The 26,220-nt window shown below is 46.4% G+C and overlaps 1 protein-coding gene across 1 annotated transcript in view; it reads right to left on the bottom strand.

The window, feature by feature from the left end:
- The window catches only part of ILDR2 (immunoglobulin like domain containing receptor 2), a 35,615-nt gene extending 19,869 nt beyond the window's left edge, over window positions 1-15,746 (bottom strand). Inside the window, exons 1-3 of the mRNA XM_086630879.1 lie at window positions 15,701-15,746; window positions 5,970-6,302; window positions 4,752-4,871 (exon numbers count right to left, since the gene is read on the bottom strand). Coding sequence (XP_086487005.1) covers window positions 4,752-4,871; window positions 5,970-6,302; window positions 15,701-15,746 — 499 coding nt within the window. The remainder of the gene's footprint in view (window positions 1-4,751; window positions 4,872-5,969; window positions 6,303-15,700) is intronic.
- Between the last annotated feature and the right edge of the window lie 10,474 nt (window positions 15,747-26,220).

The raw sequence follows: 26,220 nt of genomic DNA, 5'->3' as shown, positions 1-26,220 counted from the left end.
GAACTTTTCCGTCTCTGAAACCACATCAACTTTTATAATACAGTCTCTCCTGGCACACAAAAGTCTCCAAACCTGGCTATATTTATACCAGCTATTGAGTCACTTTGCTGAGTAAGAACTGTCTTATTAGCATTGCACACCATACACACACGTCCCAGTAGAGATTTATCCTCTCTGGAAGCCAACGCATGTCTCTATTAGTACATTAATTACTGTGCAATATGCTGTGTGTATATGTGTCTACATTCTTTCCTACCTAGGGGTGTTAGACTTGATAAATTTTGGGTTTAGCCTACATCAATATTGGCTGGCAATACAAGCTACCAAAGATGTCGGTTTACCAATGTTAAGTGCTAGATGACTTCAGAAATTAACAAAAAACTCAAGTGCTAATTGTTGTTATTTAAAGCATAACCACGGTAGAAGCTGAAGCTTCTAAAAGATTGATTATAAAATAATATTTCACTAATGTATCATTTATGTAGTATTAGCTGCCAAATTGGATGGAAAAAAAAAAGCAGGGAATGGCTGTCTAGCAAAGCACGAGCATAACTAACCAAAGTATCAAACCAACAACTGGGATTAGCAGATCACTTTCCTGCCTATTTCAGGAACTTGACACATCCTTGGAAATGAAGCCACTGTTTTGTGAAGCATGTCTAAGCTATGTAAAAATCTCGTAATGCAAACATTGCCGAGCTTGCACGGACCTACGCATTTCAGGGTAGCCCGCAGTGCCTAGCTATACCTACAGCCATTGCCCTATAGCTGTTCTAGCTTCAGAAGGGAGCAGTACAGCTGCTTTCACAGGACCCTATACCTCGTTAGTAAATTCCAGCTCTCATAAAGGCTTACTGGGTTATACGCAACCCCACGCAATTAAGCTGGACCGCTTCCTGATGTGAGCCAGGTCTCCTGAAGTATCTGCTTCGGGAGGATATCTACTGACCCTCCTGGTCAGTAGGTACAGTGGGGTATCTACTGACACTGTCCTGTACTTCTGACTCAAAGGTTACTCCAGGCACCATGCATCCACTGCACTGGTATACTTGCTGTTCCCTTCAACAAAGGCTGCAACAAATGACTCTACTGAAGCCCACTGACATTCTCAGATAAAAAGCAGCGCACAGGTGCTACCAATAACAATTTCACTAATAGTACTGTCTGTGTTTCAAGAAGCAGGACACTCAGCTGCTAGCTACTAAGCTAGAAACACAGACTTTTTTAAATTTAGGATTCAGCCTTTTCGACTTGATCACGTTAGGTCTAAAAACTAAAAATGTACAAAGTTGCAACCGGATTCACTAGCCCAGCTGTAAAGTCAGCAAAGGTTCTACGTTTCTAGTAAAACACATGAGTGCAGAGAGCATCACTTGACTCCTGTTGCGGAATTGCTAAGCTCTGTACTAGTCTAGTCCTGCTACAGCAGAAGCAGAGTTTATATAGTTGCCAGCATGCTAGACCCCCTTTGGAGATTCCAAATGCCACCAAAAATAGTACTTTTTAATTTAAATTCTCTTCTTACTCTACAGGAGGTTCACCACCAACCAGTCTCCTTCTGTGTTTCTGAGGCACAAAGGTTGCGATTCTTCTTCCCTTGCCTGCACTGATTTCGCTAGAGAGGGTTAAAGTCCCCTAGTAAGCAAAACCTCCTGAATGGTCTTTTCAGCAAAGCACATAAGCACACGCTTAACATCAGGTATGCTTTATAAATCCTATCCACTTTGTTGAGCACGAACACATATAAATAAATGTTTATATGCTTTTCTGAAAGAGGCCTGAAACGAAGACAGCACATGGGATTCTACGCTACCTAGAGTTCTCCAGCCTCTCTGTGTGTCAACTGACACATACAGGGGACAAAATTCAACATGCAATCCCATCATGACCCAGCCTGACTGGAAGTCTCCTTGATTGCTTCCATAAGAAAAAAGAAATGGTGTAATTTGCTCAGGTTCTGGATTTTGCTCCAAGTTGTGATAAATCAGATTTTGACCAATTTTTAATGCTGCAATTCACTGTATAAAAGCAAGATCCTCCACTTTTAGCTAAGCAAATTTCCATTAATTTATTGATGCTATTAGCTATCTACCATTTTTGCTTCTCAGACCTTTCGAGATTTCTATGTGATATTAAACTGCCCTGTCCAGCAGTACCTTTCTCTAACCTAAACACACCTTCCATCTTGGCATTAATATGAAACCACTAGAAGGGATATTTTCCTATTTCCTTTTCTGTTCTGATTTTTGTGTCTTCCCCCACTGGTAACAGGAGTGGGTAGAACCTCTGCTCTATTCGGTATTCTAATCTATGCTTAAATCATACAGCAGCCCCAAAATAAGCAATGTAAATTATATTTGAAAGGCCACTGCCATCAGGGAGCAAACAGCAACATACTGTGGGAATCGCAGTGTCTCTTGCAGACACTATCCCTCTGCTGCTCCAGCGGCTCTAACAGGGAATCTGAGTTCCACCCAAAAAGCAACGAACAGCAAAACAGCAAACAAAACCCTTTTACCACATGTCCCCTAGGACTGTGGAATCACTCCGATCTACATTTGTACTCACTGTCTCCCTGCAAGTCACTAATACGTACCAGAGCAGTGAGATGGAATAAAAAATGTCCCAGAAGATGCCACAATATTAAGAAATTGTATTTTCACCACTGGCTGCTTCCTTCTTTAGCCATCAATGGGAGAGGTATAGGAAAAGGAAGGACGGAAGGAAGGAAGGACGGAAGGAAGGACGGAAGGAAGGACGGAAGGAAGGAAGGAAGGACGGAAGGAAGGAAGGAAGGAAGGAAGGAAGGAAGGAAGGAAGGAAGGAAGGAAGGAAGGAAGGAAGGAAGGAAGGAAGGAAGGAAGGAAGGAAGGAAGGAAGGAAGGAAGGAAGGAAGGAAAATGGGTAGGTAACCTGGAATCGCTCCAATAGTGGGAACGTTGCCTCCGTACACATTACCCAGGAAAAGAAATACATACAAGCTGCGCCAAACAGCATGAGGCAGAACAAAGTATGCCCACGACAAGCATGCTTTCATGCTGCTGCCAAACTTAGCAGAGTGCTGCACAAAGTGCAAGGTTGGACCCACAGGCTGTAGTGAACAGAAAAGCAGATGAGGTCAAGGTAATGCAGCCTAAGCTATGTGTTTCCTCCCAGCAGAACCACAACGAACTGGGGCTGGGGACACCATCAAGCTGGCCTCAGAGGTGGGGATTTCTTTGTTTTCCCCCCACATAGTCTTCTGTACACACTGAAAAACAGATTCTTCCTGTTACCATGGTACTGTTTCATCACTGGTGTCTGAGCACAGTTGTAGACACAGATAAGAGAAGATACCAAATCCTGGACAGGAAGGCGAAGAAGGGACAAAATTCAGCAGCCCATCACCATGCAGCCACACTCAGCTCCTCTGGAGAGGCTACGTAACAGCTACCAATGCCACCTGGCAGAGAGAACATCACCTGAACTAACACAGGTTGGTCTTGGGCCTGTTATTAACTAGTAGTGTATGATACACAGTCACACCGTGGATTTAGACAGGGGTATGACACTGTTTTCTGGAGGGACCCATTCTCTCATTGTCCATCGCTCAACTGACATCTGAAGGAGTGAAGGGAGGTGATGGCACTGTTAAGAGTCACTCACTCAAGCCATTCAATCTGGGTTACTCTGTGGTGACAACTACAGCTCCAAATATGAATGCCAGTTAAACTCTGACCCGAGCCACTTGACAGACACCTTCTATCATATGCCTCTACATATCACTACAGACCCAAGCTCTTTAACATCTACTTCGCAGGATGTACAGAATCTATACACCCAGAACCATGCAAGTATGCTGACCAGACAAACATTGGCATCAGCAGGTCTTAAAGTAAGTTGGAAAAAACTCATCTTACTCGCCTGGGGCAGTCTAGGGGTGAGGTACTACCGCTGGCTCAAGGCAGTGTCAACAAACGCCCCTGAAAGGCTCATTCCACTATGCTTTTCTTCCCTAGCTGGGATAGGTGCTTTTTAGATCTTCACAGTGAGCTGGATTGTGGAAGCCATCAGTGATGGCTAACCCTGCAAACAGGAAAGAAACTGATCCTGCTCACCACACTGCTCAAGGGAGCTTAAAAGAAACACAAAGCCAAGCGTGCATTCTGCAGAGAGGACAGGTTCTTTTAGCAGCAGCAACAGCTTAGACCTCATTAGGGTGATTCTGAAACTGCACCTCTAACTGGACAAGTATAATTAGGCAGACAGAAAAATCTCTCAAATTGACACACTCAACACTCAAGCAGAAAAACACAGTGCTTCTTGACATCCCCACAGGTCAGAAGAGTGGGATGAAGGGAATGTTAAAACACTGCAAAGAGCATATGATTTGATGTCTTCTGGGTGTCTATTTTTAAAAGACTCTGTCTCAAGTGTTCACTTTGCTGCAAGTTTATTGTTTTATGCCTTAAAAACAAGGGTTCTGACTTTCCATAGCCCTGCATTTTCTGTAGTCATTTACGCCTGTGTAATGTGTGAGCAGTGTGGGTGCAAACATTACTATTCTGGTTTGGTAGCATTTGCCACCCACTTTGCCTAGGTGTGAGTGACTGCACAAGGTGCAAGGCCATGGTGAAGGTACTGCCGGGACTGCTTTACACAGATCTTACACCCATAGTAATACGGTGCACAGGTATGTAGAGAGAGCGAGAGAGCAGAAGGAAAGATACATTAGCTATCTGCTGAAAAAGCAATCTGGCAAGAGGGCTTACCAAGCACAAGCAGCTCCACTGCTTCTTCATTCTTGCCCTCCACATCATCCGGTGTGATAATAAGGCAGTAATAGAGGCCACTGTCTCCCCACATCAACTTCCCAATCTGAAGGTCTGCGTCTGAAAGGCAAAAAGAAAAGTCAGGCTTTACCCCCAACATCTATAGGAAGAGTGAAGTGATGAAAGCAGCGGGTCTGACTCCGTGTCCCAAATCTATTTCCTTTCCTTTCCTTACTAAGAAGGGGGGTTAGCCTTATCTATAATATCATAATATTCAGGAAAAAATTAACAGGCTCAGGACTCTGTGGCTGTAAGCGGGAAGACAGGTGATGCCACAGAGGCAGCTCACTCTGCAAGTCCCGAGAGCAGAAGGCGTAACTAATGTCACACTCTGTCCTTCCTATCACCTAAGGCCTGGGGTCCCGACAATATTCGTGCCATGCAAGGACGGATTAGACAGCGTCTCCTCTACAGCACTTCAGCCATCCGCCAAAGAGCTTACACAGAGACAAAGGAAAACACTCCCCCTTGCTGAAGCTGATCATATGCTCTCCACATCAAGGAGCCTCCAATTCTGGCTAGGTGGTCTCCTGAGTCAAGCAGAAGCCTTGTACTTTTGAGGGACACGGTTTCTCACACAGCCTTCCAGACCAAATATTAAAGGACCCTGTGACTCCCCATCTCCACCCAACATGACTTCACCCCATGGAAATCCCTTCCTTTCACATTGCCCAAGGCTGTGTGGGTTTAAGTTCATGACAGAGTAAGCGGGTGAAGTCCAGAGTTATACATGAGGTATAGGATAATTCTGGTATTTTGGAACTGGGAAAAAATCAGTGGAGTTTGCAAGGAAGCAAAACCTAGCCCACAGAGACTGAATTCATACCTCTCTTGCTGGCATCCCTTTGTTAAGGAAAATCTATATACAGAGCAATATGCAGAAGCCAGGAATAGAAACCTTCCACTTCATCAAAGGGAAAAGAATACCATATCAGGGTTGGACATCTACATGGAGTCAGATGAAGGGAAGCACCAAAGGAACTGGCCTTTGGGTCTAGGGTTGGTTTGTTGAATCCTAAACATGGGACATACAACAGGTCCCTCGCAGCAGCCTTTTCTAAGAGAGTTAACCGAACAAGTACTGCCAGCCTCCAGTATCCCAAATTGCGAAGGGTCCATTCCAACCCCCACCAGGCATCAGTGGGGTAGGAGAGTTACCGTGGACAATGCTGACATCTCTTTCCTTGTAGAAGTCTCCTATAGTGACGGCAGATCCTTGTTTGGAGGCCACGACACGGACTGTCCTCCTGCTGTCCACGCAGTCCAGGTAGGGATCCCAGTCCAGGTTCCTCTTGCTCATCGTTTGTGAACCAGAAGTCGCCATACCCAAAGCTTCTCCCATCCGGTCCTGGCAGTAAGATTTAAACCTCCACTGTACCACAGCTGGTTGGGTGGAAGAAGTAGAGAAATGGCAGCGAAGAAGAGCAGGCTGAAACAACATGGCCACCTTCTTCTTCTCAGGCACAGTGACCTGCAACCCTTCCACCTCAGCTAAAAGACAAAAACATGAGTGTCATATGCCTTGGCATTGCTTAAGAGGGAGCTACTGCATTTTATCATAGCATCATTCTCCTCAAGTACATAAAATTAAAACGTCCATCTGTTTCAGGTGCCAGGGTGCAATACTCCTCTATGTATGTAAACAGAGATATTGGCAGCAGAAGTGAGTTTGCTTTTTTCATAGCCTACAGCCACAAGGAAAAATACAGCATGATGGGGCTGAAGGCTCAAATGTAGTATCCTTACTCTCTGTAGAGATCCTAACACAGTGGCGTGACAATTCACGGCTTCTGTGGCAGGTTCACAGATAAGGAAGAGATATTTTAGGGATGTCCACACTCCACTTCTAAAGCAGGTCAGCCAAGAGGCCAGATCCTGAGTTCATAACAATCCCAATGTAGCATAAATCACCTCCCTCCCAATTTCGGTGGCATCACACCTCCTCTTTCAAAGTCAGGCAGCACATAGTGCCTGGCCCAGTCCGTTGTGCACTTGTGCCCAGTTAGTGCTGCTTGCTCTGCCAAACTCTAGAGACGCATGAAGGAGCAGATCCAAATTGCACAGCTCCTGCCAGGGCTGGCATGTAGCACTGAAATTGCTCCATGTGGGAGGTGCAGAGAAAAATGGCCCCAACACTCAAGTTTTTCACATTCCCAGGGAGGAGATGGATCTCAATAAGTAATGTTTATCTAGCAGCTGACAAGAGAGCTGCAGCCTGGAGTCAATGCATTAAGGACTCAGAGAAGACGCATGGGACTGCTGCCACATCCTTGCATAGCTTAGGGAGAAGCTGGGAGTCGGTGAGCAATGCCGGCAGAGTGCCCTCGGGAGAGTGAGGTACTCCATCTACTTGCAGGGGAATGGCCAAAACCTCCCACACATGCCCTTCAATGCTTCCCTCCTTCTTGCACTGCAGGCAGCAATGACTGAGAGCACTTGCACAACTCTGGAAACACACGCTGACACTTTCGCAAGCGGGGCTGTGCCAGCCTATGGAGGTACAGAAACAGCCCAGAAGCAAGGTGAGGGTTATCTACGAAAGAGGATTTTTGTAACCAGGGACACTCTGCAGCTGAGGGACTGCAGGGCCTGACTGTGGCGGTTCGTATGGGAAAAGGGAAGCCGGTTTCAGTGCAGGAAATGTCGATGACAGCAGCTCCCTGCACCCAGTTACCATACACCCCAAGGCCCAGAGCAGTGCACAGTGAAAAAGAGGACAAGACACAAGGAAACATTCAAGAGAGTAAAGCAGAAGAGGTTATTTACATAACATCAGCAGAGACTGATGGACTTAGGGGAGACAAAAGACTGAGGACAAAGAAAGGCTTCCTGATGGTGGGAGGCAGTTAAGAAAGAAGGGCAGATGCCAAGAAAGAATTAAACAGAGACTAAGTACCAGGGTAAGTGTAGGAAGCAGAAGGATAAGCAGGATGACAATCACAGAACAAGGAAGAAGCTGAAGAAGGTGTCTCAGACTAGGTCAAAATAATCTCAAAGGGCTGGAACCAGGTTAATCATAGAATCACAGAATGGTTTGAGTTGGAAGGGACCTCAAAGATCATCTAGTTCCAACCCCCCTGCCATGGGCAGGGCCACCCTCCACTATACTACTAGGTTGCAGGAGATTAAGAAATGATGCAGAGGGGAGAGGAAATGGAGCCAGCAAAAATAAACCACCCCCTCGAGAAACTAGAGATGAAAAGGAGATGGAGGCTGGCAAAAGAAAGTGAAATGACAGGAGATATCTTTTGGATGGGGGAAAAAAAGGCACAGACTAAAGCACTGGAGCTTAAAGCAGACAGAGAGCAATAAATGCAGCAATAGTATGACAACAGCAGGCATGAAGGGACGAGGTCAAGTTAGAGACAGCTGCAGACCTGAAAAGCAAAAGCAAGCAGAGATCTCATGCTCAGCAGTCAGAACCAAAGGAAAGTGAAGAGGCTAGACTTACATTGACTATTCATTTCAACAAGTTATCAATGTTAAAACTATAAATCTAGTTTATAAATCAAGTCTATAAATACCAGTCAGGGGATAAAACCACAATATGGACAGAACCTAGGGGAAAGCATATTTCAGACAGGCAAGATAGTCACTGATATTAGCTAACAAATAGTTACTGATCTAGGCAGGAGCTTACCCTGGGGACTGCCATGTGAAGGTTTGCAGCACACAAGAGTGCTGTGCTATGGCTTTTGCACAGGAATGCTATATTACACACATAACGAATGCAGGACATTACGCATATCGCACTTGTGCCAGGTGGCAGTTGCATAGCAGATGTCATTGGTTTTGCCAGAAGTGCCTGGACCCAAATCCAAACACTGAAGTGTGGGTGTTCTCCAGAGTACCACGAAACACAGCTGAGATTCCAACCCCCATGGCAGAGGGGTTGGAACTAGATGATCTTTGAGGTCCCTTCCAACTCAAAACCATTCTGTGATTCTATGATTAACCTGGTTCCAGCCCTTTGAGATTATTTTGACCTAGTCTGAGACACCTGAGATCTCCTGCTACAGGAGAAGCAGGCCATGAGGCAGCTCCTCCACCTTCCCGAGGCATAGGCAGAGAAGTAACTCTGAAAGTGGCAGCTGGGATGTTTCTGCCAGGCCTCCTGTTCCTAGGACAAGAGGGGCCCTGCGGCACCAAGAGAACATCACCACTTGCTTCTTAAGGTGATCCAAGTGGTGACGTTGTCTTATTCTCTCCTCTCCAGAGACCTAAGCTTCCCACGTTGCATCTGAGTGCAAGAGACATGACGAGCACCTTGAAAAATGAATGGGTCCAGGTCAGACTTGTATGTGACAACTCTGTTCCTGACCCCATGTAGTCTGTGGCCAAAGCCAGCATGTGACACAGGCTGGTCAAGTGACTCACCACATTACTTCAGCTTCAGGAATAAAACAGTGACACAGTGAATATTCAAATCTTTCCCTTGTGAACGAAGTACACTGCCTAGTAAACACAGTGCTTTCAGCTAACCACGCACCATAGCCCTCCTTCCCTGTTAATGAGATTAATGAGTTTGGCAAGCCAGGGACTGCTTTAATAAATGATTAGCTGAGCTTTAGCAAATTCTCATCTGACTAACTTTCCCCACCCAACCCCCATGTGAACATCTGTATCAAGAAAAGGAAAGAAAGGCAGCTTTGGGGAAAACACAGGAATTCTTTTTCTACCCAAAAGCATTTGGGAGATGTGCAGTAAATTATCTGGCATCTTCTACATCCTATCCCAAGCTCTTTATTAACTTTTGAAGTATTATTTTCGGATTCTTTCCAGAAATAGCATGTAAGAGCAACATAGTGCCTCAAATCGAGAGACTGGAGCACTGGAAACTCTAGACCTATTTAAGCCAAATTATATATAATTATATATGGCTGAACCGAGAAATTATATACCTGTTATTTCCTCTGCCAAAAAAAATATATCGGAATCAATGCATGTAATACGTCATTGCTGTAACAGCGCCCATCAAAAAGGCCAACAGGATGCTCGAATGCCTGAAGAGAAGACGGTGGCTTCACACCTATCAGTTATGTCCACGCACATGAATTACAGAGGCCTGCTTAGGACTTCCTCAACCTCAAGAAGAAACTGCTGACCTCAAAAACTGTCAAGAGACAAGCCAAGATAAGAAAAGCTTCAAAAGTATCAGAGGACAGAACTCTGGGCTGTTTATACAGCAGAGCAAAAAGAGTGAAAGATATGAAAAAGGATGACAAGCTTAGCAACAGCACCGTGGTAGCTCTTTGTCTAGTTTAATACAAGTAGGACTAAAAAGAAACTGAATTGTGCTCAGCTATGTTTTGACTAATGCAGACAGAGCAAGATTAGCCCTTATTTCAAAATCCTCATGGAATTGTAATTCCTGCGCTCCAGAGAAGCAACCTGTTCATTGTGAATTTCACAATGTTTGAACTTTCACAAGAAAAATCCAGCTCGTGGGAGTGTCATGACTACATGACAATTTTGCTTTCCTTCTTTTTCGCTCTCCTAAATCCCCAGAAGGACTGCAAGTATTAATCAAGTGCATCTTAAAAAACAGATATCCTTACTCTCAGAAAACAAAAAGAATCCAGGGTTTTGCATGTCTGTGCATGTGTATGTATGCGCTCCCAGAGAAGGAGCTTAGAAATAATCACACTTCAGAAATGTAATTGCATGGGTTTTGTTTCCTTTCTCTGATTCGTTTCCTAAACTATCCTCAGATTATGCATTCAAACTACACAATCGACATTACACACAAGCTATCACTAATACATTTTAGTGGTGATTAAAGAAAATTCCAGGAAGCGATTATAGAGGGGATATTTGTAAGGGCGCATTTGAGCCTTCTGAGTCTGATCTTCATAATCACCTTCGATGAGTAAAAGAGAGAAGGCAAGTGAGAGGTGATAACTTAGGCTCTGCTTTTCAGTCGCCCTCTAGAGAAGCCTATGTCTCCCCTAGGCCAGATGAATCCCAGGAAGATTAAGTTTCACTACACAGCCTGAAGTTAGCCTTTATGAATAGAATCATAGAATGGTTTGGGTTGGAAGGGACCTTAAAGATCATCTAGTCAGAATAAAGTTGACCTGAAGCACTAATCTCTGTAAAAAAAGGCAAGGCCAAATAGCGTAGTTCATTGTAATGGGTCTCAGACTGCATCCTTTTAGCACGTAAGATAAGATTTGTGTCCAAGAGAAGGCAGCACGCATTATCCTTCAGGTCAGCAAGGATCTCCCTATCTGTGCATGCATCACACCTCCTTCTTTGCAATTATTTGGCTCACGCTACTGCGTTCCTGAGGCAGTACAGCTGATGCTATGAAACCACAAAAATTACATCCTCTGATTCTATGCACCTTTATTGACAGGAGCGGCAGTTGAGTACACAGGAGAACGGAAGTCCTTGGGCTCTGAACCAGGCACCTCAGGAAAACTACTCCTAGACTACACCTAAGGGCTTTGGCAGAAAAGCATACATTCATTGCTAAGAGACAGTGTTCGCAGGGTAGTTTATATCATTTCCCTAAACAAAATAAACTGTTGGGCAAAAGGATGCTACATCTTTCTTTTTTTGTGCCTTGGCTACTATGCATCAACTAGAAGTGTTCTTTCCCCCACTGCTGAATCCTGGCACACCATCCACACTTTTAAACGTGGATCAAGCCTGAACCAGCAAGTGGAAGATCTGAGCTTCGAGACTGAAAAGTCAGGATAAACAGATGTGTAAACAGGTGAATGGAGAGCCAGCAGGACTGCTAAGACTGTGTTGCACAGATTCTTGTCTACTCATGCTGGACTAAATCCAATCCCTGCAATTTATCAGCAAAAGCCATCACCATCAGATTGCGTTGAGTGGCTTATGAGAAATGAATTGGATGTCTTGGTCTGGTTCCTATCAGACTTGTGCTCTTTGCTCTGTGGCCACTAATTATCAACTTTTTTAGCCAGCAAGAAACCAATGCCTAAATAGGTCAGCTGCACCTGAGGTGAAAACATGGTACTGCTCTCTACAGCTCCATAGCAAAACAGAATTTCAGCTCCCTAACTGCTTAACCTGGAACGGGGAAAAACCAAAGCAGATGGAGAAAAGCACGGCCTTGCACACCCAGCATTCACAGCACAGAACCTCAATACAAAAGCACTCCAGGTAGGAAACAGCCCAGACCCTGCAAACGGACTGCAGCAGACATCGGACTATTCCTTGCTCTTCTCCATTCTCTGTGATGCTGACTCCCAGGCGTCCCACGCTCCCGACTTCTCCAGGGAAGTACACAGCCTTGAAATGGCAAAGACTGCGTAAGGGCTTTCACAAGAGCTCAGGACATTTCATGGGCTCTTCTAGGTATCAGTCTCTCTTCACCAGCTTCCCTGCGCTCATTACATTCCCTTACAACCTGCCCCTTTCACACATTCAGTTACCCTGGATGTTTTCAGGTGAATTATCTCAACTTTGGCCATCAGATCAAACCCATCCTGTCTTATTACTGCCTGAAAGCTGTTACAACGGTCAGATGGCTCCTGGTTTACAGTCTTGGTTCAGTATCCCAGAAATCATTCCCAGAACTATTGCTCAGCAACTGGTCACCACCAGAAGCCTGAGAATGAAGGAAAAGAAATGGAAAGAGTCTCTCCAAGCCTTATAACATCAAGCCATAACATCTGTCTTGGGATGGCATTGGGATTTCCACTGGTGCCAGACCCACTCAAGGTGATCTCACAGGAATAAAAAGTAAAAAAAATGTGAGAATCTTCCCAGTTACACTACGCTTATGCTGCGTGTAACCAGTCAAGAGAAGTCAGATGAACACTTTAAATCAAGGTAGGTAAAACAGTCCATCCATTTCCCTGCCTCAGTTGGCCAGGAAACATCAAAGCTCCAGCATGCCCCCTCTGTCTGCTCTCCTAAACTGTGGCTGGGAAAGTAGAGGTAGTAAATCTACCCTCCTTTGTACTATACCATTGCATTGCACCGGCTCTTCTGCATAGGGAGAATGAACAGGTACCGCGTGCTAAATTATTGGTTAAAAATTACTTAACAGAGAGAGATCACATTCTAATGCGGACAGTCTTCTAACTGTACTCTTTCCAAGCTTAGCCTGAGTCGTGAGGCAGAAAAAGATTTGCTCTGCTTGTTCTATAGGTAAAACTGGAGTTCAGACTCCAGTGCAATACTTCTCTCTAGTTCTAAATGCATTAGGAATTGCAGCATTAATGAGAATAATGGTAAACAAGAGGGGAGGATTCATTCCAGAATCAAGCTGCATTTGGTAATTTACAAGAACCAGCTTTACACAGGGGCTTAAGGATACTTGACAAATTGTACCTTCTTTTTCTAGAACGAGAACACAGTCCCACGCATATCCTAACCTGTGTCACTTCACAGGAAGGAATAAAGGATGCCCTGCTCGTCATCCTTTTGCTGTTGTTATTAAAACACTAGCTTTAAGCACGTGGGAGAGCAGGGCAGGAGGAAGAGTTGGCAAAGCAAATACATTGTACCTCATGCAGGATTTTTTTAAACTGCAGTAAGAAGTCACAATGCACAAAACCAAACAAAAGATAAATGCAAAAGCCAAAAATTAAAGACAAACAAAGGACAGAGAGGAATTATTGCTGGGAGGAAAGGAACTGCAAGTGCTGATTAGAAATTTCTCAGCCCACCTCGAGGAGGGAGGAGGGGAGAGAAGGGGGTGAGAGCCTCTCTCTCTTTCTTGCTCCCTTTTGTCTCCCTGCTTCCTCCCCATCTTGCACTTTGTCTCTTACCCTGGCCCCTCCACCTCCCAACCCCCACTTCTCTTTCCCAGAGCGGAGCGTACCACTCCAGCTGGATTACGGCTCCTTACCTTGAAGCAGACCTTTCATTCCTTTGCACAGCCACCGGGGAGAGGAAAACCTTGAATCCATGTTTGCTAGCCTCTCTCCCTTTTCTGTGCACACACATACATGCTCACTCACACACACCTTTGCTTATTTGCTTTCTCTCAGCCATGAAAAACGACAGCAGTGTCTGCTCTATCGTTGGGCGGCAGCTGCCGGGATGCTGGAGGGGAGCGAGCTGACATGGGCTGCCTCCATCTCTCAGCGTACGGCTACAGCTAACCTGTTGCCTGCCGGAAGCCTTTGCCTGCCGGCGGCCGACAGCATAAGTATCCTGCAATCCTGTCTCAGAAGCCCAGGACTAGAGGAGACTGGAAGGTCTTCTACTGCAGCGGTACCTCTCTCTGCATAGACCTTGCATGCTCCAAACGGTGGTCGCTGCCAGTAATCATGAACTGCCTTTAATGGAGGGAGAAAGGTGTCAACAGCCCAGCCTTTTAGCTTGATGGAAAAGTCCTGATCTAGCCAGACATGTCCAGATAACAAAGCTCTTTAAAAAGAGGGAGGAATGTAACGTCATGTTTATCTACACCCTGTACTCCTTTACCAGTCCCTGGATGCTATTTATCAGCATACTATTATGGCTAGTCGGAAAGGAGTGGTAGCTGTGGGTGCGCTGGCACTCCAGACCAACTCAGTGAAGCGGGATATCTTTGGAAGCAGCCAACGGCAGGGAGAGAGGCAGAGAAAAAGGCAAGGAGGCAGGATGAGCTGGAAGCTGCCGAAGCCCCAGATGAGGCCGTGAAACCCTGGAAGAGAGCAGTAGGCAGGCACCGGTGTCGAAGATGACTCAGAGTGAAAAAGCAAGGAAAGGGGTGGGTGGGTGGTGGGAGAGAGGTGTTATGACTAAAAACCGAATTTACTGCTTGTGAATCCTAAATCTGAATAGGAAGAGGGAAGAGCCCGAGGTCTTTTTTCTGGGATACATTGGTGGTGGTGGGAAACACATGCCACTTAATCCAAGCGTGCCTGTTTCTTCTTTCAGCCTGTAACCAGCCTGCCTGGCTAAGTCAGCCTGCTGCAGCTTTGCCTCCTGCTCCTGCCTGTGCCTGGCTGCTGCACCGGCTCAGAGGAGGCAGATCCTGCCGCTGACCTGACAGGGCTCCTTCCTTCTCCCTGATTCCTGGCTGCCCTCCCGCTCTCATTCCGCTGTAATCCCTAGCCTCTCCTTTCCTCGCGGTCCAGCGCTCAGACCCAGCCCCTTTTCAGCTTGTTCCCCCTGCCCTCTCCCCATTGTAGAGCCCTCTGCGCTCTCCTCTCCGGCTCCCCTCCCCCTCGCTTAGGGAGGGCTTGCCCGACCTCTTTGGGAGCCGGCCGGACAAGAGGTGGTTGGCGAGCTGCGCTGGGGCAGGCAGTCCTGTCCTGCGCTCACAAAGGCCGGGGCACAGCTGCACCATCACCGGGAAGGCCGGATCCTGCTCCCCTGGAAGCCAAGGCAGGGCAGCCCCCTCCTCTCACACCTATGTTAGACGGCGTGTGCGGCCAGGACACCGGGAAAGGAGAAGTTCCTGCAATTGTTCCCGGGCCGGCGTAGGGTTGTCGCCATCCCCCCTGCACCGCGGCCAAGGACGCTCCGGTCCTCCCCGCGCTCCTGCTGCCTCCCCGGGCCGGCTCCCACCCTCCCCGCCACAAGCGCGCTCCTCTTCCTCGCGCGCCGTGATAAACAGTGGCCCAAGCGTCCCCCGCACTCCGCGGACAGAAGCGCCCGGAGCCCCTCGGACCTGTCCCCACAGCCTCCCGTCCGGGCCCGGGCAGGCAGGAGGCGCCGGCTGCCTCCCCCCTTCCCCAGCGGGACCAGCCCTCTCCGCGAAGTCTCCGCTAACTGCGCCGCGGGACGCCGCCCAAAAGCCCCCCGTCCCACGCTGGCTCTCTCCGCAGCTGCCCTCCCGCAGTCTGCCGGGGCTTTTCCCCAAACCTCCCGTCTTCGCCCTAAAAAAAGACGTAGAGCCCGCCGGGCACGGCACGGGCAGGCACAGGCACGTCGGGGCCGCTGGGACGCCCTGCCCCCGCCCGCGGCCCTACCTGCGAGCCACAGAAGAACGATCCATCCCAGGACGTGCCCATCCATCTTCCCGCTGGCCCGGGCGGCGCGGGTGGGCGGCAAGCGCGGGGCGGGGGCGCCGCGGGGCGGGCGCGACCATGCCGCGGGGCGGCGGGAGAGGCCCGGGGGCGGCCCCGCCCGGCGCGCCCGCAGCCCGCTCTGGCGGCCGCGTCCCCGCAGAGCCGGCCGGGCTGGCGGCGAGCGGCCGCGCCGTGTGGCTGCGCTTCGCCCGGCTCCTGCCTCCCCTGCTGCCGGCTGCCGGCTCCCGCGGCGGCTGGGGGGGGCCGCCTCGCAAGGCCGCCCCCGCGGCGGTCCGGGCGCGGCGGCGGGCGGGGACAGCGCGGTTCGAGCCGGGGGCGCCGCCGCCGCGGGAGGGCGGGGGACGCGGCTTCCCGAAACTACTTCCCTCCCTCCGGCGAAGGGGCTTTGCGGTTGCCAGGTGCCGCTGGGGGGTTTCCGCCGGGGCGGTGGGGGGTTGCCGGAGCTCTGCGGAGCCCACGGGCACCCTGGCACGTTTCTCTGCAACTGTTTCAGCCGCCGAGCCCGGAGCGACGCGCAGCCCCCGGCTGCCCCGCGGGGCGCTCAGCGGCCTCTGCCGCTGCCCCGTCCCGCTTTACAACTTCTCTAGTAGGCGCTCAAAAATGTCCACTCTGATCATCTATCCTCCCCAAATTAACCAAATGTATACCTTGGGGAATGAACGTACACTGCTCCAATTCTGAATTTCCCTGGGGTTTCCACTTCCAGCACGGGCACTGCGACTAATTACTGTAATTTTAGATGAAGAGGAGATATAATTTTAGATGAGGAGGAGGTGTGCTGGCTGTTAACGATGGACAGATGGGTTGTGGGATGTTAAGTTTTCATGCCAACATGATATTGGAAGGTGATGGAAGTTTTTTGGGAGGAAGGGGACAGCCAACTAGAAATACAGCTAAAGAAGATCACTTTTAAATAAAAGAGAGATATTGCTCTGAAATTAAACGGTCCTGGCCACAGCGGACCCACATGTATACGTACGTACTCTACTTAAAACTTCTAAACTTTCTGAGAAGGCAAAATAAGTCAGTGGAATCATTCACAGGCCCAGAGCTGGCTAAACAGCGGCATGCTTCCTTCGATGGCTCAGCACCAAAGCACCTTCCAACGCAGCACTCACCATTCACAGCATCCAGCTTCCCTTTGCGTGCTGTTCATCTCTGGGCGTTTTCCCTTCAGGGGCTTGGCTGGTGTTCATAACCAGCGTTTATGTTCTGTGGACATCAGTGATCCACATGGGAGATGGGAGTAGTCTTCAACTTCTTCTAATCTGGAATCTGCCAAAAAACATAAACAAATCTGATTTTCTGACACAAAGTCAGAAGCCCCAGAAGGGAGCAGCGGTAGGTGTGTCCTGCTGCTAAAGGCAGGGTGCACAGGGATGCCTGTGGCAAAAGTGTACAAGCTGCTTGCATTCTAGCAGGTATTTTCCGATTGCCTGTAGATTCCTCATCATTTTGCCTTTCAGATCGAACTTCTCTACCGGCAAGATAATCTTTATTCAAAAGTGTGAATAAAAATAGATTGATAATTTCTGAGTGAAAAAGCAAAACAGCATGTTTGCTATGATAAATGATGTGTTGAAACATTTTGGTTGTTTTTGAACAGTTGTAGTCCCTCTGTTAATACAGTTAACGTGAATTAAGCAAGGAGACAATCCCTAGGCAGCCAGTCTGCTTTCAAGTGTTCTATTCAGAGTTATTCAATGTTATTTAAAAATACTTTTCACACACAAGTTTATTTTTATTCAACATTGCTTTAAAAAAGAACCAAAACACCCACCCCAGTCAGTGTCCTGATGTTCCTCTGACCTGATACGTGATGAATTCAACTGTTTTGCAGTACAAGATAAAAGCCACTGTTAAGAACCAAGAACCTGTTATGCTAAATAACATACATACCCAAAAGTGCTGTTCTCCTTCCGCACACTGACCTGACACCCCACTCGCTGCCTCTGTGCATACTCGCAGGTGGAAGGCAAAGTAAAAACACTCCTCAGGGCCACAACTTCAGCCTTGGGAAATACACGTAGTTGCAGAAAACTCAGAAGGAGCTATACTGCTTCACGTCAGCTGAGGGCCTGCCTCACCACTGCTACGTAGCTGTAGGATATAATCCATGAAGGTTTCTATGGGCTGAATTAAGACTCCTAAAAGGTGAACACAAAACTATTTTTTCTCTCCCTCCCTTAACCATTTTTCCTGATAACCCTAAAAATCTCAAGTGAAATCCTGGTGCCTTGCCTTTCTGTAACTTAATTGGCTAGGAGCCTGATCCAGAGTTTCCTGAGACAATGTTGATGTTGATATTATCTCATATGTTTAACATTGGGAGCAGTACAATCCCTTATGCGTCACTATTGTTAGCTACTCCTAGTGTGGGGTTTTTTTTTAATCAACTCCAGCTTTTGCAAATAAATTTGGCATACGTCAGTTTTGCTAAACTTTTGACTCACAACGAAGGAAGGAAAGATTTTCAATGCAAGGAAGCACTGTTGTTTTGCATGTAACTTTGGATTTATAGCTGCTTTGAAATTTTATTATACTCAAACTCAACTTGGGATTCTTTTTCACTTACTGTGTGCTGTCATTTGTATATATGCACATATGATAGATGCCTGAACCCTGAATAGATGTTCCAGACCTCTGTAGACCTTTGATCTGAGTATTGCAACATCTGAGCTGGCTTAATAGTTAGTGTTGGGATGTTGTCTTTCATTTTAGCCAGTTCTGGGAGACAGAAAGCTGCACAACTGCAGTTAGCCCAATGTCACCTTCACACAGTGGGTAAATTCCTATGTGATTAGCCAGATCGCTTCAAGTCACAGCCCAGCAGGGATTCTCTGTCCCCTGAAACCCAGCATACTGGTAGACTTCAACCTTCCTCCGTTACTTGACAACCTTGATGACCAAATTCCCCATGCCTATCCTGCCTAATTTAGCCCGAGACCGAATCGGAAGAATACCATGCTACATAATTGTTTGATGTAAGTGACACCATGACTCTGTTTGGAGCAGTTCTCTAAGCAATGGGATGATGAACAAATTCAGCTGAACAATAGGGAAACAAACAAACTCACTTTTTACTCATGCTGTAGCAGCTGCTGGCTCTTTTCAACTGCTTCATTCCTCCCTCCCTCCTTTCATCATCCAGTACGAGTCTTTTGTGGTCATTTCCTCTGCTGATAAACAGAGTCAGCTTTTTAATAAGTTACCAGCGTCTGGAATGATTTACACCAGTGCACCTCACTCAGAATGACCCATCTGAGCAACAGCCCTGAAAACCTGCTATACTGCATGAAAATATTTCTCTTCATGCGTACTTTTGCATATCCATTCAGCCCCCTGGATTTCCCTTGTAGAAATTTCCATAGAAACAGTGATTTCAACAGCTTTCTGGGATGTCATACTAGATTCAGCCATTAGACACTGCTCTCTTGATTTAGCACTGAGACCAGCACATTACAGAAGCTACTAGGTGACACATCATCAAACCATGACGTTTAGTGAGCCTCTTCAGAATAGCTACTAACTAAAACTTTTCCTTGTTTGCTTTGTTACGCTGGAATCGCTTATCAGTCGTTGGTCACTTCACAGCAAGACATTGCTGAAATATATGCACCCTCTGTATATGTTGTTTTTGCTGAGCTGCGTGGCTACATTTGATAGCACAATAATACATACGAGCTTTTACTTCCCATTAACGTCAGAAGCAAGTGATATGGTTATATAAACTGCTTTTGTTCTTAACCATGATGTTTGTGGCAACAAATGTTTTAGAGTATTTAATGGGGAAATGAGCGTGGAGTTCTGTAATATAAATTCAGCATCAGAAAAAAAAAACAAGAGAACAGCATATTTCTATAGTATTCACTCCTCTGTATAGACTTCCTGTGATGCTCCTGATTGTTTTTTAGACACCAAAAATCACAGTGCACCTTTGCTACACTTTCAGAGGGAAGCTGAAATTTTCATTTAAGTAAAACACTAAGCGCATATCAGCAGTAACATTTTGTGAAGTTATTATATAGGTACACAACCGTAAGTCAGTCATCTTAGCTCACAATCTTTTGCGTGTCACTATACACAAACATACACAGGAATGAGACACTCTGCTTGCACATCTACAGATAATCAAGGAGATAACGAGTTCTTAAATCCTCTACTGTTGTGTTGTTGGCTGTAGAGAAACTGCGGGCAGCACAAATACCTTCAGGGTGCTGGAGTTCACAAACTGAACTTTTGTGATTGTCCAGTCCAGCTCTCTTAATGAAACAGGTCACATCAGTTTGCCACACTACATCCTGTCTGAACTACAGCATATCTCTCAGAAAAAGAATCACAGAATACTTTGGGTTGGAAGGGACCTCACCCTGCCCCTAATTTCACCTATCTTCAATTTCTAGTACTGCCAGGCTACATGGAAGGGCCTCCTTAACGCATTTCCGAACGGAGGCAACAACAGACTATGATCAAAGCACCCTTTAACTTTCTCTTTGGAAGTTCAACAGACTGTATTTTGCTGTATTCTTAAGCTAACACCAGATCTGTGGAGAGCATCCCAGGCACAGTTGCTAAAAGCGTGAAAGCAGAAGTACTACAGCATCATCACTCCTACTTAATATTTCTTTGTTTATCCTTCCAGGGATCATGCTGTTAGTCCTCTTGACATAGCATCACACGGGGAGCTCCTATTTGGTGGATATCTCACTCTGTCACCTACATTATTAACTATTCCCTCAATCTTTATATCATTTGCAATTATGTGTGATGACTGTATGTTTCCTTCAAAGGTACCAACAAATATTTAGTAGTATGCACCCAAGAAATGACCTAAGAAAGATCTTGCTGAAAATGTGCAATTACAATTCCTCATTTAAAATTACATTTTGAGACATCCTAAGCTAATGTTTTAACTGGGGACTGGATAGTATCATTATATTTCCTTGATTTAGTGTTGTGTGGTCAAGTCACATGCCTCACGTGTCTGAGTGCATTACCTTTAGTAACCACACTTAATATCTTTTTGATGCAATTACAAACCAATGTGACAGAATCTATTTTCTGCAAACCCATGTTGATTGGCATTAATTCATTGCTTTTCTTTAATTCATTATTGAAGAAACTCCAGTATCAGTGATTCTATTCTTTCACCTGGGAGCCATCTCTGTCAGTCTGACAGGTCTATAATTACCCAGGTCATCCTACTTAGGGCCAGATCCAAAACGAGACTTTGGAAAAAATTTGGTATCTAACGTTTAGAATTCCAATCTAAAAACTCCTCATTCAGCAGCAGCTTGAGACCGAAAACACACTTATACTGTCAAAGTTGACTACACTCTTACAACTTTGCTTCTCTGCATGCCCAGATGGTCCAGAGCACATAGGTGTCTAACAAGCACCCAGGCTAAGGCTATTAAGGACTTAGGGTATTTGTCCAAGGTATTGGAACAATGCAGTGGTTTCGCTGGAGCCACAGCATTAGAGATATTTGATATTTATGGCATAGAAGGGATGCAGCTGTACCACACATGGGCAGTTGGTTGCCACATACCTTGTAACAGGTTTAGTGGTTCTGGGATGTGCTGATCAGCAGGGTTACAGCACTTGTCCAGCAAGTCCCATGCACCCACAACCCCATGACCTGCTGCACTGCAACTGCCAGCACAAACGCTAAATTTTCTGAAGAGCAGACAGAAGCAGAGCAGCTCTCATTTGAGTTCCCCCAGAAACCTGGAAGAAAGATGCTGATATCACCTGTGAGGCCTGATCCAGGACATTCACAATAGGTCTTACACTCAGCAAAGCCCTGCAAAGGCGGGCAAGGGAACAAGGTGGGGAGATATGGCTCACCTTTTGTGAAGAGGCCTCCTGACTCCTTGGTGTTCAAAGTTACATCCTTAATCACACACCTGAGACAAAAGGCACCCTCTGCTCCTTTCGCAGTTGTGGCACTGTTCAGAAAGAAATCCAAGATTCATTAGGTCAAAATGAGCGAGACTAAGAGAAATCTGACAGCTATAGCTTACTGGTTAAATCATTCACCTAGGGAAGGGGAAGCCTGCAGGTTCTGATCCCTGAAATGTTTATGCATTCACATTTGAAACAATAATAATTACCGCACTGGAAAGGCAAAGTTCCTACTTTGTATCACTTTCCAGAGAAATTGTTGGTTTAAAACCTCCATAACCAGACTGAGAAGGACATCAACTGTGAGATTATGTGATAAAAGCTTGTCTACGCACCCATAAAGGAGTGCAGAGAGACAATAGCATGGGGGTAACACAAATAATACCCTGCCCTGGCTCCCGCCACACCCATCAAAAGAGCCATCAGCTCATCAAAGGCCCATGTCCACAAGTTCAGAGGAGCACAGGGACACAATCACAGATGGGAATCCAAATTAAGAACTCAGAGGGAGGGAAAACCTGCCCAGGCCCCTCCCAAGGCTATCCTAGGAGAGCCTCAGCCCCAGGGTGCAGTCTTGAAGCCCATCAAGACAAGTCAACACCACAGAAACTTTAGGTCTAAAAACAGTTGCAGCCTACAGATATAGGACACATTACAGGATGGAAGGGAAGAGCATTTCTGGATTGCACAGGACTTCTTATGGGACGCTTAGGAGAGGAATCAAAGGCAAAGAAAGCAAGAGAGCTAGGTAATTTGGGAAGGAACAAGTTGGAGAAAATAGAGGGCTAAGAGAATAGAAAGGGCCAGCTGTGTGCAAATGTTTGCCAGGTGATGTAATTGTCATGCCATGCACCTGCTCAGCATAGCCCATTCCTATCTTCTTACTAAATTCCATTATAATTCTGAGTGAAGAACTCCCAATTTGGGGGGTGGGGGTGTGTATGGGGATCTGAGTGCCAGCCTCTAGTCAAGCCATTGGTTGGAGAGCTCTTGTGCCTGGGTGACAAGTGACTGGAGAGACAGGAGTGAGTTCACTTAAGTACCAGCAACTGGAATGGGACTGCAGGTCGCAAGGTCTTCTATGTGTCCATGGGGCCAGCAATGGGACCACATGAGGGTATGGGTGCCAGAAGTTGGGCTGGGACCACAGTCACCGTGTGCCTGGGTGCCGGTGTCTGGAGAGACCCAAGTGAGTGACAAGATGAGCTGTCCACTAGGGTGGACCAGGGCTCAGAAGCCCTGACATCAGTGGTGCCAGGGGATAACGACCATGTGAGTGTGTCAGCATTAAATGATCAAGCTGGACTAGCTGTCAAGACAGTGAGAGAGCTCTCCCTCAAGAGCTGGGATGGGGGAGCAGAAGGTGCATCTCCCATGGGAAAACCACAGGAGGAGTTGGTACGTTAGGCTGTGAATACATGCTCAACTTCTCTTCAGTCAGACCTGGGAGCGTGGAGCTGTGTCAGTCAGACCTCTCTTGGGCTGATGGATCTGGCCTGATTCCTCTAACTTACACAACAAATACTGCATTTTGAGGGAAAGTGCTCTAGCCCCAGACCAGTAGGTAAGTGGGTAGCAGCAGATGTAGTCGACTGCCATGTTTTTTATAATAACTTTGCTCATTCTTTCCGACAAACAACTGTAAGATATACCTTGGAAAGATTATAGGCATGAATCCTGACTGAATGAAAACACATTACTGTCAGAAAAGTTCCAGATAGTTTTTCTCTCTACATAATTCTAGGGTACAAAGACCGTATTCTGAGATATCTAACAAACTCCATGTATTGATGGGAAAGCATAGGCCCCTGATTCTGGAGCTGGTTTCCCAAGGCCAGGTATCTAAGAGTTAGGTGTTGGCATATGAAGTCATTTACTTTAATTAAGTGCTTTTTTTAAAAAAAAAGGAACATCTAAATACTGGCACGACACTTGCTTTTATCCACTGGAATGGCCCCAGTGTTACGAAAGCTATTTACAAATCAGTGTAAACGGTTCTGAGAACTCCTTGGCCAGCTAAGTTGAACAGCAGATAATCAAAGAGTTAAAACATGAGTTCCTTCAGAAACACTGGGATCTCCCCAGTGCCCTGGGGAAGAATACCAATGACATGGTGCTCTGAAGATGATCTGTTCCTTGTTTTTTCTCTGACCCCCAGTCCACGTAGGAAAATCCTTTCTCTCTCCACTGCTTATGAATTTTATTTTCCAACCACACCTCTAGGCCTAAGAGAGCGATTACTAGTGCCTTGTGTTTTTCGAACAGTTGATGCACACATTATCTGAATTTCTTTAAAAGGAAGGGCTGCTAAAGGGTGAGTCCCAAAGATGCACACCAGAGAAAAGTACACAGTGTGAAGGAAAGGAAAACAAATGTGCACAGATGCGCTCCTAGCAACAACTCTTACAGTAATATAACAGCAAACACTCGCCTTTCTGCCTGAAAAACTAGACTCTGTACAGAAGTTCGTATTTACAAGATACCAGTTATTTCTTGCAGTCTCTCCTCAGAGATTTAGAATTAATGTATCAGGAGCTAGACCAGAATATAAATGATATTCCACAACAGTGAAAGTGACTTTACAAATGCTCACCTGTTCTCATTGAGTTTACACCATGATGTTATACATTTTTAATAATGTGATTGACAATTCCTTTACGCTTAAGAGCAAATTCATTAAGTGGTTCACAAACATAAATTGTTTCACTGGATTTGAACAAGACAGAATAGCCTCCAGAAGACTAAACTGCACCAGCATTTTTTAACCCTCAGAGAAATCAGCCATCAGTGAGATGCCATAGCAATCTGATCTGACCTTTCCTGCCAGCAGTTCCAAACATCATCAGCTAAGCCAAAGTTTTAAGCCTAAACAACAGCTACCTCATTTGGAGCTAAACAGACTTGCATTACCTAACCAGAAGATGAAAAAAGCAGCTGGAGCCAGCGGAAAAGGCAGAGCTTTCCAGCAATTTGGAAATGCACGGAGGTGTTTTATTGCCATTTTTATCCTCATGTCTAGGTTTACAGTAAATTCAAGAGGACTCTGGGATAGAGGATTGGAAAGAATATTCCAAATCAGGGCTACACCATTCGTTTTTATCGAGATTGTCTGGGCAACTCCACTGAAGATGGCTGCATGAGAAGCAGTGTGCTAGCTCTTGTTCTGCTGCACTATGCAGGCTCTTCAGGAACTGCAACGACATGCTGAAGAAGATTCCCCAAAACTGTCCCCCCTGAGTCAGGTCAAACATAGGGTCCACTGCCCCAGGCAACGAGATTTCACAATCCCTTCTGCAAACTGATTAAACTTTGCTTTAAAGCCAGTTGTGGTTATTGCCCTGCTAATTTCCTTTTTTCACTATGGACAGTGAAGATGATTTGGTTTTTGAGAGAGATCAATAGAGAGTTTAAGGGGGTAAGCAACTCCTGCTGCTCATCACGATGATACAGATTAGATTATTTCCAGCCTTTATCTTATCTGAACTGTGACTCACTATGCAAACTTTCAGTGAAGGAACCCTCAGTTTTGTCAATGAGATAGACGAAAGGAAAAAAACCAACAAAACCCAACCCAAAACCTCAAAAAGAGTGTCTGGACAGCAGCCTCAGTTTTGTATAACATGAGCTCCCAAATTATTTTTAATAAGCGAGTTTGCCTTTCCAAGCATACGCATGCCCTCTGACCTTGCCCACTTTTCTTCCACGTACCTCAAAACCAAATGCAGGCCTCCTAACCGAAGTTGGTCTCCACCTCTTCCCCCACTCCTCCCTGTATCTCCTGGGCCCCTACCCCCATTACCTGCCACCCCTCTTCTCACCCAGGACCCAGGTCCTGGTAGTGCCTTGAGCGCTCCTGGAAGTGTCAGAGTAGACACATCTCCACGATCACCTTGTCTCACAGACTACCAGCTCCTTGCGAGCTTGCTGTCAGGGAGCAGCAGGGGCCAGGCTGCTCCAGAGGGAAAAGTGGGAGCCATGGAGGTGGTGGGGCAGGCACCCTGCCAGCAGTGCCCAGCCCTGCAGCCAGACGCCTCTTTGGCCCAGGTGAAGTAGCTGCAACCAGTAATTACGATCTCTGGATGTTTTCAGAAGTCACATCTACCAGTAGGTGTATTTTGGATATGGAATTCCAGTTGGTCTCTTCTGTTCCTTTTTTTAGTTTGTTTATACACATGAACACACCTGCTTGCCTAAAAGAACGTAGTGACTCTTTGTAAGGATTTTACTAAATTTAGCATGCAACACTATTCAGATTGAGAGGATGCGGAGGAGCAGACCCTTTTATTTCGAAAAATGAGCATACGGCCATTTTGTGAGGGTGGGGAGCCTGCGTTTTGAATGTCTACAACAACTTGGTGCGAGCTATTGCTCCCATTGGGTATTTCTTATCCTTCAGCATCCAAAAAAAATTAAAAAAAAAAAACACACCACACAATCAAAAAGCACCCAAGCACCAAACAAACCCGCCACACTCTCCTCAAGGCCCATCCTGACGTGACGATAAAAACCCGAGGTGGGGACAGGGCCAGAGCCACCCACACCGCGGAGGAGAG

The sequence above is a fragment of the Tauraco erythrolophus genome, chromosome 1, assembly GCF_009769465.1.
Source record: "Tauraco erythrolophus isolate bTauEry1 chromosome 1, bTauEry1.pri, whole genome shotgun sequence".
NCBI classification, from domain to species: domain Eukaryota; kingdom Metazoa; phylum Chordata; class Aves; order Musophagiformes; family Musophagidae; genus Tauraco; species Tauraco erythrolophus.
This window is presented reverse-complemented; position numbering and strand designations above follow the sequence as displayed.